At 47.6% G+C, this 20,417-nt stretch overlaps 1 protein-coding gene and 1 pseudogene across 2 annotated transcripts; one reads left to right on the top strand and one right to left on the bottom strand.

Annotated features, from left to right (window-relative positions):
* The first annotated feature begins 3,398 nt into the window (after positions 1 to 3,398).
* On the top strand, positions 3,399 to 7,260 carry LOC100285057 (uncharacterized). Of its 2 annotated transcripts, none has more exons than XM_035963083.1 (4): positions 3,399 to 3,587; positions 4,287 to 4,755; positions 4,847 to 4,986; positions 6,318 to 7,260. In XM_035963083.1, exons 2-4 carry the CDS (start codon positions 4,334 to 4,336, stop codon positions 7,007 to 7,009), a joined length of 1,254 nt encoding a protein of 417 aa, XP_035818976.1. In that variant the 5' UTR covers positions 3,399 to 3,587; positions 4,287 to 4,333; the 3' UTR covers positions 7,010 to 7,260. The 2 variants fall into 2 exon arrangements, with proteins under 2 accessions (XP_035818976.1, NP_001241816.1); NM_001254887.2 differs by having other exon boundaries at positions 3,409 to 3,587; positions 4,207 to 4,755; positions 6,318 to 7,220.
* Positions 7,261 to 9,283: 2,023 nt separating this feature from the next.
* Positions 9,284 to 11,637, bottom strand: LOC103642807 (receptor-like protein 2; annotated as a pseudogene).
* Between the last annotated feature and the right edge of the window lie 8,780 nt (positions 11,638 to 20,417).

Here is a 20,417-nt window from a genome sequence, read left to right as displayed (position 1 = left end):
CAAAAGTGGGTCGGCAGTAATGGCGGCGGCAGGCGGGCGGAAGCAGCGGTCAAGTCGTCTGCAGGCTCACGTCCCCTCCAGGACAGCGAGAGAGCCCTCTCCCACGGAGCGAAGACGACGCGCCCGTGTTCCGTTCCTCGAATGGCTCGCGCACGCACAACGGCTGCCCCGCGAATCACTCGTCCCGTCGCATTAACTCTGCGGCAGGACAGGCGGCACCTTTGGCAGGCGAAGCAGACGACGCTTCACCTCCGCCATGATGACCGCATCAAAAAGGTACGCCACGTCGTTCAAATTCATATCCCTTTTTCTCTTCCCCTTTCTCTCTCTTGCTACAGGGACCGGGAAAGGGGATACTCCGAAAGGGATCCTTCTCTGCGAAGGAAGCGGGCCCCAAGCCCTCCTACTGATCAGAGGTTCGAAGGCTGACCCCTTGGAAGGGTTCGACAGCCGCCTCAGAGCACTCGGGCTCCGCGCCCACTACTGGTCAGAGGTTCGAAGGCTGGCCCCTCGGAGGGGTTCGACAGCCGCCTCAGACCACTCGGGCTCCGCGCCCACTACTGATCAGGGGTTCGTAGGCTGGCCCCCGAAGGGTTCGACAGCCGCCTCAGAGCACGCAGAGCGAGGGATGACTCTGGGTACGTCTGATACATGGCCGAGGCTCGGGCTACGCTCCCGAGGTACCCTAGGACATTTCCGAGACCAGCAGGAGCGATTCTGTAACGGAATCCCATCAGAGGAAGGCATCGAGCCCTCGGACCCTATCAAACGGGACCGGTTCCGGCAAATCACCTGCAGGTACTTTTGGAGCGCGCCTCTGGGCCACTAGCCGACCCTTATCGAATGGGGCACGGGCGTCCACTCGGATCACCCGTTAGCAACTCACTGGAAACACCATGTTCGGCGCCCTCCGAGGACAACATGGCGCTTTCCCCCCTCCTCCTTGCGGAAAGGCGACGCAGGGGCGTATGAAAATAGCCGAGTCTGTCCTTGACCATCCTCTCGCTCTGTGCGGAGGCTCGGGGGCTGCTCTCGCAAACCCGGCTCCGACCAAATCATTGACAACGTCAACATACCAGCCCGAGAACTTGGAACCTGACTATGCACCTGGGCTACGGCCAGTTCGCATGAGGGAACAACCAGACCCACCGAAGCATCACGAAACGCGCTAAAACCTCGAAGGAGTCAAACCACTCCTCCGAAGCCTCGGGGGCTACACCCGGAGGGTGCGCTCGCGCGCACCCACCGGAACAAAACGCAACCGAGAAAGGTCGGTCCCCTTGCAAAAAAGTGCGACAAAAGCCTCCAAGCGAGTACTAACACTCCCTTCGAGGCTCGGGGCTACTGTCGGGGACCATAATTAGGGGTACCCCCAAGACTCCTAAATCTCAGCTGGTAACCCCCATCAGCACAAAGCTGCAAAGGCCTGATGGGCGCGATTCAGGTCAAGGCTCCGTCCACTCAAGGGACACGATCCCGCCTCGCCCGAGCCCAGCCTCGGGCAAAGGCAGCCGACCCAGGAGGATTCACATCTCGCCCGAGGGTCCCCTCGAGCAACGGACGCACCTTCGACTCGCCCGAGGCCCAGCTCGGACAGGCTTCGCGGAGAAGCAACCTTGGCCAGATCGCCACGCCAACCGACCGTATCGCAGGAGCATTTAATACAAGGATCGACTGACACCTTATCCTGACGCGCGCTCCTCAGTCGACAGGGCCGAAGTGACCGCAATCACTTCGCCGCTCCACTGACCGACCTGATAGGAAAACAGTGCCGCCTGCCCTGCTCCGACTGCTGTGCCACTCGAGAGAGTGAGGCTGACAACAGCTAAGTCCAGCCTCGGGCGCCATAGGAAGCTCCGCCTCGCCCGACCCCAGGGCTCGGACTCAACCTCGACCTCGGACGACGGACTCTGCCTCGCCCGACCCCAGGGCTCGGACTCAGCCTCGACCTCGGACGATGGACTCCGCCTCGCCCGACCCTAGGGCTCGGACTCAGCGTCGACCTCGAAAGACGGTCTCCGCCTCGCCCGACCCCAGGGCTCGGACTCAGCCTCGACCTCGGACGACGGACTCCGCCTCGCCCGACCCTAGGGCTCGGACTCAGCCTCGACCTCGAAAGACGGTCTCCGCCTCGCCCGACCCCAGGGCTCGGACTCAGCCTCGACCTCGGACGACGGACTCCGCCTCGCCCGACCCCAGGGCTCGGACTCAGCCTCGACCTCGGAAGACGGTCTCCGCCTCGCCCGACCCCAGGGCTCGGACTTGACCTCGACCTCGGAGGAGCCTCCGCCTCGCCCGACCTCGGGCTCGGACCGACCACGTCACAGGGGGGGGGGGCATCATTACCCTACCCCTAGCTAGCTCAGGCTACGGGGAACAAGACCGGCGTCCCATCTGGCTCGCCCCGGTAAACAAGTAATGATGGCACCCCGCGTGCTCCATGACGACGGCGGCTCTCAGCCCCTTACGGAAGCAAGGAGACGTCAGCAAGGATCCGACAGCCCCAACAGCTGTCCTTCCACAAGGCTCAAGCGCTCCTCCGACGGCCACGACATCACATGAACAGGGTGTCAAAACCTCTCCGACTGTCACGACGGCATGTACTTAGGGCTCTAGCTCCTCTCTGCTAGACACGTTAGCACACTGCTACACCCCCCATTGTACACCTGTGCCCTCTCCTTACGCCTATAAAAGGAAGGTCCAGGGCTCTCGTACGAAGAGGTTGGCCGCGCGGGAGAACGGGCTGGCGGACAGTCTCTCTCTCTTTCACTCTCCCTCGCGGACGCTTGTAACCCCCCTACTGCAAGCGCACCCGACCTGGGCGCAGGACAACACGAAGGCCGCAGGTTTCCCCTCTGCTGTTTCTCCCCCCTTTGTGCTCCGTCTCGCGCCGACCCATCTGGGCTGGGACACGCGGCGACAATTTACTCGTCGGTCCAGAGACCCCCCGGGGTCGAAACGCCGACACTACTCGTCACCATGTGAGCGTACAGACACAAAAAAGATCTGACACACATGTACAGTGTATAGAGCACCCTCTATAGATAGCGCACACATGCCATCCTCTAAATTTTAGAGGACTTTTTAGAGTCTTTTGTTGGAGGGATAAAGGACCTGACCATCCCCTACATTTAGAGTATAAGACCCTTTACAAGTTGCTGCTGGAGTCAGTCTTAAACCAAACACCCCCTATATATTTCAGAGGAACCACTATGCAAATAGGAAGGTGTTCTAGCATGGTCTGATTGGCTGAGGCAATGTATACCGAAGAGTTCGAAAGAAGGCCAAAAAAAACGAAGAAAGGATGAGCCAGGTTCATGGGCGGCTTTCTGCCTTTCCGTTAGTCATGCGCGTGAAGATATCGGCCCAGTAGCCCTCGCGGAGAAGCAAACTGTAAACAGCCCAGAAGGAAAATGATTGCTTCCTGCCTTGGTGTTTTTCTTCTCCCGTTCAAGTCGCGTGCCACTTTCTTCTCTCGTTCACCTCGCGTGCGCGAACCAACTAGGGCGACCGCTGCCGCCCTACGGCCTACGCCCAGCTGCTCAGGTCTTATTCGGGCCTTTGGCGGCGAGAACCGACCCCGCCAGGTATGCCCGCTCCTTCTCTTCCCTTTTCTGCGCAAAACTGAGGACCCGAACCCTAACTTCAGCTTGTTGGCTATTTGTATTCGGATCTGATAATCACAAGTCTATACATGTATTAAACCTTTTATCGGGGTGTAGGTGTACACTCATGTCCTTTATTGGACATGCCTCTGATTTTATGTATCCAGATTCTACTTATGGATTTTCAGGACACAACATCTAGGTTTAGTTAGATGATGCTTTTTTATGTCGTTGTAGTGGGAGATGTGTTTGTATTATTCTTTTTTATGCTCACTTCTTTAGGATTCATGAATGAAATGTTTACATACTTGCATTGATTGCATCAATGCAATGTTTTTTTTCCTTGGATAGGAAGCTCACCGTTCCAGCTCCTTGATACATGTAACATGTCCTGGAACATGATGTACGAGCTAAATATGTAGTAGGATAGTAGGAAGTAGTTGCAATCTTTAAAATAAAATACTGAGTGTAGTGTTTGCTAAACGCTTTTCTAATCTCTGGCAGTGCCATGTTAATAGACCTGGTATGTGTTTATTTGTTAATTGCATCTGTTGAAAGCACCTTTTGTTTTCATCTTCATGTACAATATTTGTATTTTCAGGATAATGGCTCACCGTGGACACCTAGATGGACTGACTGCCCAAGCTCCAGCACTGATGCGCCATGGTTCCTTCGCTGCAGGCAGCCTTTCTAGCCACTCACCTTTGGAGTCTTCATCTACACTGGAGATGCTGGAGAACAAGCTTGCCATGCAGACTGCAGAAGTGGAAAAGCTTATCATGGAGAATCAGCGGTTAGCATCAAGCCATGTGGTCTTGAGGCAGGACATTGTTGATACAGAGAAAGAGATGCAAATAATCCGCACCCACCTAGGTGAAGTTCAGACAGAGACTGATTTGCATATTAGAGATTTATTGGAGAGAATTAGATTAATGGAGGCAGACATACATAGTGGTGATGCGGTGAAGAAGGAGCTTCATCAAGTGCATATGGAGGCAAAGAGACTTATTACTGAAAGGCAGATGCTGACCCTTGAGACAGAGGATGTGAATAAAGAATTACAGAAACTCTCTGCCTCTGGTGACAGTAAAAGCCTTCCTGAATTGCTAGCTGAGCTAGATGGGCTAAGGAAAGAGCATCTTAATTTACGGTTTGTGACAATGTTCCTTCTTACATTTTTTGCAATTGCCTGAGCTTTGTGTTAATGTGTTTGTGTCATGTTTTTCCCTTTCCATTGGAAGATCTCAATTTGAATTTGAGAAAAATACAAACATCAAGCAAGTTGAGCAGATGCGGACAATGGAAATGAACTTGATGACCATGACTAAACAAGCTGAGAAGTTACGAGGTGATGTGGCAAATGCTGAAAGACGGGCACAGGGTAAATATTCTCTTCCTTTTGATGTTGGCCTGCAAATTATCCTCATTCCTGTTATTGTTAGGTTTTGAGCTGAACCTTACTGGGCTGTACACCTAGATAGGAGCAGTATTATTTTTATTCCATCTGTTTTGTGTTTAGTTTGTGAAGACTGCTAGTTTTTTTGTCCTAGTAGTGTGAATCTCAAAACTGCTCGCTCATAGGCTTCCCATTTGAATCATGATTTCCCTATTTTCAACAGAATTTGCGATGTGATGTTATCATTTGTAGGTCTTGCCGTCTTAGTAGGGGCGGAGGGTAGTGGAGGTGAATCTGGGTCTCCGCATACATGGCCTATAGATCCTCAATAGGCTGAACTGTAGGCCTAATGTCTCACCATGGATTACTGTTGGAATGAACACCCGCCCTCCTACTATTGGCCCAATACATGCCATCACTGCATCTTCGGTTAACGACATGTGGATTGAATGTATTTGGATAAAGCGTAGTGCAAAGATAAAACTTTTGCCCATTGTGTGCTGCAGAGCACTGCTTTTTGTGTGTGTGTGTGTGGGGGGGGCGTCTAATGTAATAATGCAATATAGTTGCAGTTGCATGCAGATTGCTTTTGAAATGTCTAGTTGGATATCCAGCTTGGCATTTTTTAAGAAGAGTGAATATAGGAACAAACTGAGTCTGTTGTTCACCAGTCTACATTCTGTGTTAGTAGCTCAGTACAATGTGTAGTAACCACTGCCATTGTATGACTGGTTCTCATTATAGTTCAATTTTGTGACACGGCATAAAGTACATAGCCATATTTTCCTCTGGAAATGAATAATTGTGTTGTTTACAGTGTAGAAAGGCAGGCATAAGTTACGTATCAATCATTTGAAATTGTCCATGATTTTATTGCGCTTTAGTGCATACTAATCTATCGTTAGCGATGCGGCATCAAAAGTGATTGGCCTAAACTAAGCTTCAACTTATCTAGCAAATTTGCTGCACCTGATCTTTGTGGTGCAGCTTAACTGGAAGTGAGTGTTAGGTTTTCTTTTTCAGATTCACCTGAGGAGATATGTTCCCTAAGCTTTGCCAAATTTCATATAACAAGCATTTTATTTTGGGCTTCAATATCATAGCTGGAAGCATATATGACAATAGGAAACTGGTCTGTAGCTCAAGGCCTCTAATGTACAGAAAGAAAACATTTGCATATGCAATTTACGAGAAATTGAAATGATAATTTTATGCGCATGAAATTTCTTGAGATATACATGTACATATTTTACTCATTAATTGCATAATACCATACTCTGATATTTTATTTCCACCCTTTTTTTCTCAATGAGCAGCAGCTGTGGCTAAAGCAACAGGGCATGCAGCTGGTGCACAGGTGACAGCTTCACAGCCTGGGACAGCTCAAGCTACAGCGGTTCCAGCAGCAGCTACAGACCCATATGCAGGTGCATATGCCAGTTACCCCCCTGCATATCAGCAGGGAGCCCAGGCTGGGGCATATCAGCAGGGAGCCCAGGCTGGGACGTACCAGCAGGGAGCGGGAACCCAGGCTGGGGGGTACCAGCAAGGAGCCCAGGCTGGGGCGTACCAGCAGGGAGCGGGAGCCCAGGCTGGGGCGTACCAGCAGGGAGCCCAGGCTGGGGCGTACCAACAGGGAGCCCAAGCTGGGGCGTACCAACAGGGAGCCCAAGCTGGGACATATCAGCAAGGAAACCAGGCTGGAGCATATCCCTATGCTTATGATGCTGCCACGGCTTACACATATGCAGGTTATTCTGGCTATCCAGTTGCAGGCTATGCGCAAAGTGCAGTGCCCAATTATTCCTATGCTGCACCTCCACAGCCAATAAGCAGTGGTGCAGCTACAGACGCCGCAAGCCTGTATGGTGCCGTTGGTAGCGCCGGATATCCTACTGCGCAAGTTCAGCCGAGCAGTGGCCCTGCAAATGCAGCGCCACCACCTCCACCACCACCGGCAGCACCATATCCAAGCACATATGACCAAACCAGAGGAGCCCAGAGGTGAAATCTGGGATGTAAACCAGATGGCTGTTTGCCATGCACATTTGTTGAGCAGACAAATATAGACTCTGTCATGCCCCATTTGTAGACTGATTACTGGTTCAGTTATGTAGATCCAGTTACGGGTAGATTAATTTACATCACGACGGAAGAGTTGATGTATGCGTAACTGTGTTGGTACTTGGGTTGATCGGAGCAATGCGGCATTAAACCACAAAATAGTGTAGTGTCGTTGTTCTCTATTCTTTTATACCATTTATTTTCAAGTATAGTGTAGGACTGTAGGTCATGGTTTGTGCATATGCTGATGTAGTCAGGTCTGGCTCAATGGCTTCCTAGAGAATTGTTTTGTGTCACGAGGCAATGATGTAGGCCTCTTCAAACATTAGCCCCTCAGTTTCTAAAAGATCTGTTAGACGCTGGCTTGTTAGTAAACACATCAAAACCCTACACGCAAAGATGCAGCAAGCACGAGCTGGGTATAGCTGCAGGCTTCTAGGGTGAGCGTGGTCTCCATTAGATGTGCTGTAACTATTGTTGGATCTGGTTGCATGACTTGCATCTCTGTTTTTGCCATATCATAACTTGTAGCCTAGAATGGAATGGGTGCTACATGTGTAATTTTATGTTATCTTCAGTTGCTTCTGTTTCCCGCTTGTAACATTTATAGACCTACTCTAATCCTGAGTTAGGTGAATATTATATAGAGTGTTAGGTGGGGCTAAAGTCCATTACGGTCTAGTTTGGATACTCTAGTATTGACCTTAATCCACATATATTGATGTAGATTGTGTATTGATGTGGATTGAGGTGTAATTTAAGCTAATTAACACTCTAATCCAACTCAACACATATGAATTGAGATCAATACTAAAGTATTCAAATAAAGACTACATGGGGAAACAGGAAACTGAGGGAAACCCCTAACCCTATACAGCACTCTAACAGTAGCCAACCTTAGAGTTTAAATGTGAATGTCATGTTCCATATTGAATGGAAGAAATTAGGTGTCAATGTGCTGGGTAGGGTGCTGCAAAGTGCGCTCTATTTTTTAGTGGAATCAATGGACTAGCCATCTCGGTACAATGCAGCAATCGGTGTTGAACACACAGACTTGCTATGATCCATCCTAAAATATAATTTGTTTTAGGATAAACATGCATCCATTAATTGATCTATAAATATAATTTGTATGTATGTCTATATTTATTATCAATCATTCGAAAACGGAAAAAAGTGAGAGCTAGAAATAACTTTTGGGAAGTATAGGTACTAAGTAGTGAACATATCGAAGAATTGACAGTTGACAGTAGGATCTACCAAGGGTAAAGAGTGAACAAACAATTGTCAGTGGTGTACGCATGTCCATGAGATCTGCAATGTGCCATGGAACCCAGCAAAAAGCCAAGACGAGAGAAATGACATGCAACATCCATCAGTAACGTCATTAGGCATGGCCAAATAAAGCGTATACAACTTAGGGTATGTTTGGTTTGTGTCTAAATGTGCCACACTTTGCCTAAGGTTAGTCGTTCAAATTGAATAACTAACCTTAGGCAGAAAAGTTAGGCAAAGTGTGGCAATTGAGGTAACAAACCAAACATGCCCTTAGTCCTGAATAGCAATGAGCAGAGTAATACAGCCCATTGAGACACGGTGCACTCTTGAGATTATAAATGAACTCCTCTTCGAGTAAATCTTGCGTGACTTTGCAAATATCAAGTCTATGCAGCACATTTGAACATGAAACTGGCAATGGTACCTATGAACTAAAAGTTTTGCACCTTAAATATTAATCATATATTAACATGATAATTCTATTAAACTATACGCTTTAATGTAGTTGCTTAAATAAAAAAGTTTAATGTAAAGAAAGGATTAGGAACACCTCGATGTTTGGCTTTAATGTGTGTATGTATCATTTCATAAGGACAACATAACGAAACCCACAAATCTGATGACATTTAGCAATACCCACTAGATATAGGTGCAAATCCAATTTTCTCATCTGTTTTGTGAAGTTGTCTTCAATTCTTTATCCCTCTGAGACGCATAAGACATGTTTACGTGTCTAGTTTACCCTATTTACAATTGTGACTGCTAAGAGCCTTTTAATTGTTTTTTTAAGTATAAAAGACAGCTAAAGACTGTATCGTACAACTCTAAACCCTTAAATCTCTACTAATACTTAAGACGATAGTGTAGACCAGGCACAACCGTGCCCCCGCCTCTATCTCGACCGTCCGATTGCGTCCATCTCCACCGTCCGATTGCGATGTCATCCTCGCTCGCGAGTCATGCCTAGTGCCAGATCCGCTCCCGCTCCCGCAGCCGCCTCCATCCTCGAGTTCCCCGCGAAGCTAGAGCTTGGGAACGTGCAGAACTGGCCTCCTGCCGGAACAGGCCCGTCCAAGTCGTTCTTGGAGACGTTGAAGTAGGAGAGGAAGTGGAGGCTCTCCAGCGCCCTGGGGATCTCGCCCGTCAGGCGGTTGCTGGACAGGTCCAACACCTCCAGGTTTGTGAGGTTGCCAATGGCCTGTGGAACCTCCCCGCGCAGGCTGTTCAAGCTCAGGTTGAGCTGCGTGAGTCCCTTCAGGTGGCCGATCTCCGGCGGCACCGCGCCGGTGAGCCCGTTGTCACCGAGGTTCAGCAGCTTAGGACAGTAGTTCGCCCTGTGATACTGGAGCGACGCGGTCATGTAGACGGGCAGCGGGAACGTGGCCTGGCTCGAAGACCCACCATCGTCGTCGTCGTCCACGGTCGTCTCGGACATCAGCATCGGTAGATCCGCCAGCGCTGTTGGGATCTCCCCCGCGAGGCTGTTGTTGGACACGTCCAGAATGAATAGGAGGCTCAGGCCGCTGACCCAGGCCGGGATCGGGCCGGTGAGTCGGTTGCTAGATAGGAACAGCTATCGCAGGTTCTCGAGCCCTGACACCCAGCGAGGAATTTCTCCTGACAACGAGCAGTCCGCTAGGGACAGGACCTGGAGGCTCCGATAGCCGTCAATCGTCTCGTCCTCCAGCATCGCCTTGCCTCTGAAGTTGGCACCGATCAGCAGAGTCGTGAGGCTCGGAGCGCTCTTGAGGACCTGGAGAGCGTTCGTGACGTTCGTGAACGAGTTGTTTGTCAGGGACAGGAACCTGAGCGACTTGAGCCTGCCGATCCCCAGCGAGAGCTGGCCGTGGAAGCCGTTGGAGGACAGTCGGAGCGCGATGAGGTCGTTGCACGAGTACAGGCTCTCAGGGACTGTGCCGGTGAAGTTGTTGTCCATGAAATCTAGAACTTTTATCCTGGGCAAGGAGGAGAAGTCGACGTTGTTCAGGTCTCCATGGAAACTGTTGCTCCGGAGAATGACGGTTCTGAGACTCGAGCACTGCTCAGACCCGGTGGCAGCTCGCCGGACATGTTGTTGTGCTCTAGGCGAAGCTTTTCCAGCCTCTCGAGCCGCCCAATAGAGTCCGGGATGCCGCCCGTGATGAGTTCGTTCTCCGCGAGGTCGAGGACGACCAGACTCCTGAGCTCGGCTAGATGCTCGGCGCTGAGCGCTCCCTGCAGACGGTTGTTTGGGAAGGAGATGTGCTCGAGAGAGGTCGCGTCGTGGAGCTCGTCCGGCAGAGTCTCGTGGAGTTCATTGTGGTTGGCCTTGAGCACTCGTAGCGCGAAGCAACGGCCGAGGTCCATGGGCACGCTTCCGTTGAGCTGGTTGAAGCTGAGGTCGAGCGCCGACAGGAATGGCGTTCTGGCGCAGATGGTGCTGGGGATCTCTCCGGTGGGGCTGTTGTTGCTCACGTTGAGAGCGACGAGGTTGGTCATGCCCTCCAGTGTGAGCGGCGGGATTTGCCCTATGAGCTGGTTGTTTGAGAGTTGAGACGTTGAGTAACTTGATAGGCTGTCGTTCCTGTCCGGCGGACGTAGATGGTAGCTCGGGGAGATCACCATTCAGGTTGTTGAAGCTAACGTCGAGGACGAGTACACTTCTGGACAACAGTAGCTCCGCGGGGAGGCCGCCAGAGAGGGAGTTGAGCGACAGGTTGAGGCGCAGCAGGCTAGGCATCTCGCCGAGCGCTGGCGAGATGCGGCCCTCGAGGCCTAGGGAAACCAGCGAGACTTCTGTGACGGCGTCGTCGGCATCGCAGGTGATGCCCTTCCACGCGCACCAGTCTGTGTCGTTCCTCTAAGAAGTGGCGAGGCCGGAGTCCTGCGAGAGCCCCTGGAGAAACTTGAGGAGGGAGACCCCGTCCTGCTCCGTGCTGCTCGCACAGCCGGTGGGAGAGAGCAGGGAGAGCAGTGGCAGCAGAGCAAGAGCAAGAGCAAGCGACGATCGTGCCGACCATGGTCCACCTGTTGCTCTACTGTTGTTCCGTGAGGAGTGGCAGTGGAGTGGCCGCATGGTGTCTATCTTATTCTTCCATGGACCAGCCGGCACAGAGCTCAGAATGCTTTGATCAGCTCCAGCATCTCGAAGCTCTAGCCGCACCCTGTTCATGGGTCGTGGAAGATGAGAGGAAGCAGGTTGGTTGATCTTTCAATTATTGGATACCTTTTCTGAAGCGTGGATATTGTGTTGTCGATGTCGAATCTGGATTCCCAATGCAGTCTCTGAGCTTTCACCACCATAGACAAGTTAACTTTTTCATCAGGTTCCTGTGTTCTTAATGATGTAACCTACTTATTTACTTATGATTAAGCATTATATATTTACTCTTTAGAAATTATTTGTGTGATTCCATTTCAATCTATTTGGGTAGACATATTTATATCGTTTTGTATCTATGTTTAATAATCACATATTTTGCCGTCACTATTGTACTCACGCCGCCTGTCGCCAGGGCCCTAAGTCCATTGGAGGGTCGCAATTTGTGTTCCGTGGCATCGCACGGGCACGTTCCTAGTTATAAATATATTTAAGAAAGAATATGTATAAAAGTTATGTAGAGATAGACTCTTTACTAAGAGCTCGTGTCTTATACTTTTTTTTAATTAATCCCCCACTCAAGAGACCCGGTTATCCAAACAAAGAACATGATGTACAGCGTACACACTAAACAAATATCCGATTCCAAGTTACCGTGGAGACAAACCTCGGTATGTGTCCCGTCCGCATTTTGCGAAGGCAGACAATATCAACATTAACCAAATGTATATAAAAATATCAATATTTATGATATTTATGACACTAATAATCATCATTATATATTTTCACGGTAAATCTATTTAGAGAAACAAATTTTAATACAAATTTTAAAATCTAGTCAAAGTTTTAGATTTGTCACACCCGGATTTAAGGCCAAACCCAGGTGCGTCTCAATGTGTATTAGAATCAAGTCTCACACATATAATGACTCATGGTACAGAAATCAATGCCACATCTTTATTACATAATAAATGTTATGTACAAAATAATTATATAAATACATCATATGATGATGACGACGATCCTCTATAACTATAGTTGACTGGGAGACGGCGACCTAGATCTCCCCGAACCTATCGTAGCATCTTTCATGCTCCTTATCTTGTGATACTGGTTCTTGATATGGTGCGATTATAGTAATGGTAAGCTCCCATACGGTCATTGATAGTCGCCTAGAGGGGGGGTGAATAGGGCGAAAGTGAAATTTACAAATATAAACACAACTACAAGCCGGGTTAGCGTTAGAAATATAATCGAGTCCGAGAGAGGGGGTGAAAACAAATCACAAGCAAATAATGAAGTGAGACACGCGGATTTGTTTTACCGAGGTTCGGTTCTCTCAAACCTACTCCCCGTTGAGGAGGCCACAAAGGCCGGGTCTCTTTCAACCCTTCCCTCTCTCAAACGGTCCTTTCGACCGAGTGAGCTTCTCTTCTCAAATCAAAGCCGGGAACAAAACTTCCCCCGCAAGGGCCACCACACAATTGGTGCCTCTTGCCTTGATTACAATGGAGTTTTGATCACAAGAACAAGTGAGAAAGAAAAGAAGCAATCCAAGCGCAAGAGCTCAAAAGAACACGGCAAATCTCTCTCTCTATTCACTAAAGACTTGTGTGGAGGTGGAGAGGATTTGATCTCTTTGGTGTGTCTAGAATTGAATGCCTAGCTCTTGTAAGTGGTTGAGAAGTGGAAAACTTGGATACAATGAATGGTGGGGTGGTTGGGGTATTTATAGCCCCAACCACCAACTTGACCGTTGGTGGAGGCCGTCTGTTCGATGGCGCACCGGACAGTCCGGTGCACACCGGACATGTCCGGTGCCCCCGCCACGTCATCAGTGCCGTTGGAAATTGACCGTTGGAGTTCTGACTTCTGGGCCCGCCTCGATGTCCGGTGGCGCACCGGACATGCACTGTTCACTGTCCGGTGCGCCAGCATGGGCGTGCCTGACGCCTGCGCGCTCTGGCGCGCATTTATTGCAGTTGCAGGCGACCGTTGGCGCGAAGTAGTCGTTGCTCCGTGGATGCACCGGACAGTCCGGTGCACACCGGACATGTCCGGTGAATTATAGCGGAGCAGCCTTCTGGAATTCTCGAGGCTGGCGAGTTCCGGAGCCGCGACCCGTTGGAGCACCGGACACTGTCTGGTGTACACCGGACAGTCCGGTGAATTATAGCGCGCCGGCTCTGGATTTTCCCGAAGGTGAAGAGTTGGAGTCGGAGTCCTCTGGTGCACCGGACACTGTCCGGTGGTGCACCGGACAGTCCGGTGCGCCAGACCAGAGGAGCCTTCGATTGCCTCTTTGCCCTTTGTTTGAACTCAACACTTGGTCTTTTTATTGGCTATGTGTGAACCTTGGCACCTGTATAACTTATACACTAGAACAAACTTATTTAGTCCAAAGATTTGTGTTGGGCAATTCAACCACCAAAATTATATAGGAACTAGGTGTAAGCCTAATTCCCTTTCAATCTCCCCCTTTTTGGTGATTGATGCCAACACAAACCAAAGCAAATATAGAAGTGCATAATTGAACTAGTTTGCATAATATAGGTGCAAAGGTTGCTTGGAATTGAGCCAATATAAATACTTACAAGATATGCATGGATTGTTTCTTCATTTTTAACATTTTGGACCACGCTTGCACCTCATGTTTTGTTTTTGCAAAAATCTTTTGTAAATCTTTTCAAAGTTCTTTTGCAAATAGTCAAAGGTAAATAAAATAAGAGTTTGCAAAGCATTTTCAAGATTTGAAATTTTCCCCCCCTGTTTCAAATGCTTTTCCTTTGACTACACAAAACTCCCCCTAAATGAAATCCTCCTCTTAGTGTTCAAGAGGGTTTTGATGAATCAATTTTGAAATACTACTTTCTCCCCTTCTTGAACACATTAAGATACCAAATTGACAATTTAAAAAAAATTAGGTGGTGGTGCGGTCCTTTTGCTTTGGGCTAGTACTTTCTCCCCCTTTGGCATGAATCGCCAAAAACGGAGTCATTAGAGCCCTTGAATTACTTTCTCCTTCTTTGGTCATAAATAAAAGAGTGAAGATTATACCAAAGTAGGAGTCCTTTTGTTTTGCTCTCTCCCCCAAGGATAGAGAGCGGCTCGGAGTGACGGCGAAGGATGAGTTACGAAGTGGAAGCCTTTTGTCTTCGCCGAAGACTCCAATTCCCTTTCAATACACCTATGACTTGGTTTGAAATAGACTTGAAAACACATTAGTCATAGCATATGAAAGAGACATGATCAAGGTATATTCATGAGCTATGTATGCAAAAAAGAAATTTCTAGAATCAAGAATATTGAGCTCATGCCTAAGTTTGGTAAAAGATTGTTCATCAAGTGGCTTGGTAAAGATATCGGCTAATTGATCTTTAGTATTAATGTATGCAATCTCGATATCTCCCTTTTGTTGGTGATCCCTAAGAAAATGATACCGAATGGCTATGTGCTTAGTGCGGCTATGCTCGATGGGATTGTCGGCCATTTTGATTGCACTCTCATTATCACATAGCAAAGGGACTTTGGTTAATTTGTAACCGTAGTCCCGCAGGGTTTGCCTCATCCAAAGTAGTTGCACGCAACAATGACCTGCGGCAATGTACTCGGCTTCGACGGTTGAAAGAGCGACCGAATTTTGCTTCTTTGAAGCCCAAGACACCAAGGATCTTCCCAAGAACTGGCAAGTCCCCGATGTGCTCTTTCTATTAATCTTACACCCCGCCCAATCGGCATCCGAATAACCAATTAAATCAAAAGTGGATCCCCAAGGGTACCAAAGCCCAAACTTAGGTGTGTAAGCCAAATATCTCAAGATTCGTTTTACGGCCGTAAGGTGGGATTCCTTAGGGTCGGATTGAAATCTTGCACACATGCATACGGAAAGCATAATATCCGGTCAAGATGCACATAAATAGAGTAATGAACCTATCATCGATCGGTATACCTTTTGATCCACGGACTTACCTCCCGTGTCGAGGTCGAGATGCCCATTAGTTCCCATGGGTGTCTTTATGGGTTTGGCATCCTTCATCCCAAACTTGTTTAGAATATCTTGAGTGTACTTCGTTTGGCTTAGGAAGGTGCCCTCTTGGAGTTGCTTAACTTGAAATCCTAAGAAATACTTCAACTCCCCCATCATAGACATCTCAAACTTTTGTGTCATGATCCTACTAAATTCTTCACATGTAGACTCGTTAGTAGACCCAAATATAATAGCATCAACATAAATTTGGCATACAAACAAGTCATTTTCAAGAGTTTTAGTGAATAGAGTAGGATCGGCCTTGCCGACTTTGAAACCATTTGCAATAAGGAAATCTCTAAGGCATGCATACCATGCTCTTGGGGCTTGCTTTAGCCCGTAAAGCGCCTTAGAGAGCTTATAGACATGGTTAGGATACTCACTGTCTTCAAAGCCGGGAGGTTGCTCAACATAGACCTCTTCCTTGATTGGTCCATTGAGGAAGGCACTTTTCACGTCCATTTGATAAAGCTTAAAGCCATGGTAAGTAGCATAGGCTAATAATATGCGAATTGACTCAAGCCTAGCTACGGGTGCATAGGTTTCATTGAAATCCAAACCTTCGACTTGGGAGTATCCTTTGGCCACAAGTCGGGCTTTGTTCCTTGTCACCACACCATGCTCATCTTGCTTGTTGCAGAAGACCCATTTGGTTCCTACAACATTTTGGTTAGGACGTGGAACTAAATGCCATACCTCATTTCTAGTGAAGTTGTTGAGCTCCTCTTGCATTGCCACCACCCAATCCGAATCTTGAAGTGCTTCCTCTACCCTGTGTGGCTCAATAGAGGAAACGAAAGAGTAATGCTCACAGAAATGTGCAACACGAGATCTAGTGGTTACCCCCTTATGAATGTCGCCGAGGATGGTGTCGACGGGGTGATCTCGTTGAATTGCTTGGTGGACTCTTGGGTGTGGCGGCCTTGGCTCTTGCTCATCCTCCTTTTCTTGATCATTTGTATCTCCCCCTTGATCGTTGCCGTCATTTTGAGGTGGCTCATCTTTTTGATCTTCTTGTTCAACATCTTGAGCCTCATCCTCAATTTGAGTTGGTGGAGATGCTTGCATGGAGGAGGATGGTTGATCTTGTGCATTTGGAGGCTCTTCGGATTCCTTAGGACACACATCCCCAATGGACATGTTTCTTAGCGCGATGCACGGAGCCTCTTCATTACCTATCTCATCAAGATCAACTTGCTCTACTTGAGAGCCGTTAGTTTCATCAAACACAACGTCACATGAGACTTCAACCAGTCCAGTGGACTTGTTAAAGACTCTATATGCCCTTGTGTTTGAGTCATAACCAAGTAAAAAGCCTTCTACAGTTTTAGGAGCAAATTTAGATTTTCTACCTCTTTTGACAAGAATAAAGCATTTGCTACCAAAAACTCTAAAATATGAAATGTTGGGCTTTTTACCGTTTAGGAGTTCATAGGATGTCTTCTTGAGGATTCGGTGAAGATATAACCGGTTGATGGCATAGCAGGCGGTGTTGACTGCCTCGGCCCAAAACCGATCCGAAGTCTTGTACTCATCAAGCATGGTCCTTGCCATGTCCAATAGAGTTCGATTCTTCCTCTCCACTACACCATTTTGTTGTGGGGTGTAGGGAGAAGAGAACTCATGCTTGATGCCCTCCTCCTCAAGAAAGCCTTCGATTTGAGAGTTCTTGAACTCCGTCCCGTTGTCGCTTCTTATTTTCTTGATCCTTAAGCCGAACTCATTTTGAGCCCGTCTCAAGAATCCTTTTAAGGTCTCTTGGGTTTGAGATTTTTCCTGTAAAAAGAATACCCAAGTGAAGCGAGAATAATCATCCACTATTACAAGACAATACTTACTCCCGCCGATGCTTATGTAAGCAATCGGGCCGAATAGATCCATGTGGAGTAGCTCAAGCGGCCTGTCGGTCGTCATGATGTTCTTGTGTGGATGATGGGCACCAACTTGCTTCCCTGCTTGGCATGCGCTACAAATCCTGTCTTTCTCAAAATGAACATTTGTTAGTCCTAAAATGTGTTCTCCCTTTAGAAGCTTATGAAGATTCTTCATCCCAACATGTGCCAGTCGGCGATGCCAGAGCCAGCCCATGTTAGTCTTAGCAATTAAGCAAGTGTCGAGTTCAGCTTTATCAAAATCTACCAAGTATAGCTGACCCTCTAATACTCCCTTAAATGCTATTGAATCATCACTTCTTCTAAAGACAGTGACACCTACATCAGTAAAGAGACAGTTGTAGCCCATTTTGCATAATTGAGATACGGAAAGCAAATTGTAATCTAAAGAATCTACAAGAAAAACATTGGAAATAGTATGGTCAGGTGATATAGCAATTTTACCCAATCCTTTGACCAAACCTTGATTTCCATCCTCGAATGTGATAGCTCGTTGGGGATCTTGGTTTTTCTCATATGAGGAGAACATCTTCTTCTCCCCTGTCATGTGGTTTGTGCACCCGCTGTCGAGTATCCAACTTGAGCCCCCGGATGCATAAACCTACAAAACAATTTTAGTTCTTGACTTTAGGTACCCAAACGGTTTTGGGTCCTTTGGCATTAGAAACAAGAACTTTGGGTACCCAAACACAAGTCTTGGAGCCCTTGTGTTTGCCCCCGACAAACTTGGCAACTACCTTGCCGGATTTGTTAGTAAGCACATAAGAAGCATCAAAAGTTTTAAATGAAATAGTATGATCATTTGATGCAATAGGAGTTTTCTTTCTAGGCAACTTGGCATGGGTTGGTTGCCTAGAGCTAGATGTCTCACCCTTATACATAAAAGCATGGTTAGGGCCAGAGTGAGACTTCCTAGAATGAGTTGTCTTTATTTTGCTCTCGGGATAACCGGCAGGGTACAAAATGTAACCCTCGTTATCCTGAGGCATGGGAGCCTTGCCCTTAACAAAGCTAGACAAATTTTTAGGAGGGGCATTAAGTTTGACCTTGTCTCCCCTTTGGAAGCCAATGCCATCCTTGATGCCAGGGCGTCTCCCATTATAGAGCATACTTCTAGCAAATTTAAATTTTTCATTTTCTAAGTTATGCTCGGCAATTTTAGCATCTAATAATGCTATATGATCATTTTGTTGTTTAATTAAGACCATGTGATCATGAATAGCATTAACATCAATGTCTCTACATCTAGTACAAATAGAAACATGCTCAACATTAGATGTGGAGGGTTTGCATGATTTTAATTCAACAACCTTAGCATGTAATATATCATTCTCATCTCTAAGGTTGGAAATAGTAATATTGCAAATATCAAAATCCTTAGCCTTAGCAATTAAATTTTCATTTTCTACTCTAAGGCTAGCAAGAGAAATGTTCAATTCTTCAATCCTAGCAAGCAAATCATCATTATTATCTCTAGGATTGGGAATTGAAACATTACAAACATGTGAATCATCCTTAACATTTAAACTAGCATTTTCATTCTTAAGGTTGTCAATCATCTCACGGCAAGTGCTTAGCTCACTAGATAGTTTTTGACATTTTTCTACTTCTAGAGCATAAGCATTTTTAACCTTAACATGTTTTTTATTTTCCTTAATAAGGAAGTCTTCTTGGGAATCCAAAAGGTCATCCTTCTCATGGATGGCACTAATTAGTTCATTCAATTTTTCCTTTTGTTCCATGTTAAGGTTGGCAAAGAGAGTACGCAAATTATCTTCCTCATCACTAGCATTATCATCACTAGAAGATTCATATTTAGTGGAGGATTTTGATTTAACCTTCTTTTTGCCGTCCTTTGCCATGAGGCACTTGTGGCCGACGTTGGGGAAGAGGAGTCCCTTGGTGACGGCGATGTTGGCGGCGTCCTCGTCGTCGGAGGAGTCACATGAGCTTTCGTCGGAGTCCCACTCCCGACAAACATGGGCATCGCCACCCTTCTTCTTGTAGTACCTTTTCTTCTCCTTCCTTCTTCCCTTCTTGTCGTCGCCCCTGTCACTATCACTTGATAATGGACATTTAGCTATAAAGTGACCGGGCTTACCACATTTGTAGCAAACCTTCTTGGAGCGGGACTTGTAGTCTTTCCCTCTCCTTTGCTTGAGGATTTGGCGGAAGCTCTTGATGACGAGTGCCATTTCCTCATTGTCGAGCTTGGAGGCGTCGATTGGTTGTCGACTTGGTGTAGACTCCTCCTTCTTTTCTTCCGTCGCCTTGAATGCGACGGGTTGAGCATCGGATGTAGAGGGATCATCAAACTCGTTGATCTTCCTCGAGCCTTCGATCATGCACTCAAAACTTACAAAATTCCCGATGACTTCCTCGGGTGTCATTTTAGTATATCTAGGATTACCACGAATTAATTGAACTTGAGTGGGGTTAAGGAAAATTAGAGATCTTAGAATAACCTTAACCATTTCGTGGTCGTCCCACTTCTTGCTCCCGAGGTTGCGCACTTGGTTCACCAAGGTCTTGAGCCAGTTGTACATGTGTTGTGGCTCTTCCCCTTTGCGAAGCCGGAACCGACCGAGCTCCCCCTCGATCGTTTCCCGCTTGGTGATCTTTGTGAGCTCATCTCCCTCGTGCGCGGTTTTGAGCACATCCCAAACCTCCTTGGCGCTCTTCAACCCTTGAACTTTATTATACCCCTCTCTACTTAAAGAGGCGAGGAGTATTGTTGTTGCTTGAGAGTTGAAGTGCTCGATTTGGGCCACCTCATCCTCATCATAGTCTTCATCCCCTACGGACGGTACCTGTGCACCAAACTCAACAACATCCCATATACTTTTGTGGAGCGAGGTTAGATGAAATCGCATTAAATCACTCCACCTAGCGTAATCTTCACCATCAAAAGTTGGTGGTTTGCCTAATGGGACGGAAAGTAAAGGTGTATGTTTAGAAATGCGAGGGTAGCGTAGGGGGATCTTACTATACTTCTTGCGCTCTTGGCGCTTAGAAGTGACGGATGCCGCGTCGGAGCAGGAGGTGGATGTTGATGAAGTGTCGGTCTCGTAGTAGA

The sequence above is a fragment of the Zea mays genome, chromosome 10 (genome assembly GCF_902167145.1).
Source record: "Zea mays cultivar B73 chromosome 10, Zm-B73-REFERENCE-NAM-5.0, whole genome shotgun sequence".
Taxonomy (NCBI): Eukaryota; Viridiplantae; Streptophyta; class Magnoliopsida; order Poales; family Poaceae; genus Zea; species Zea mays.
Note: the sequence above shows the minus strand (reverse complement) of the source record. Positions and strands in the feature narration are given on the sequence as shown.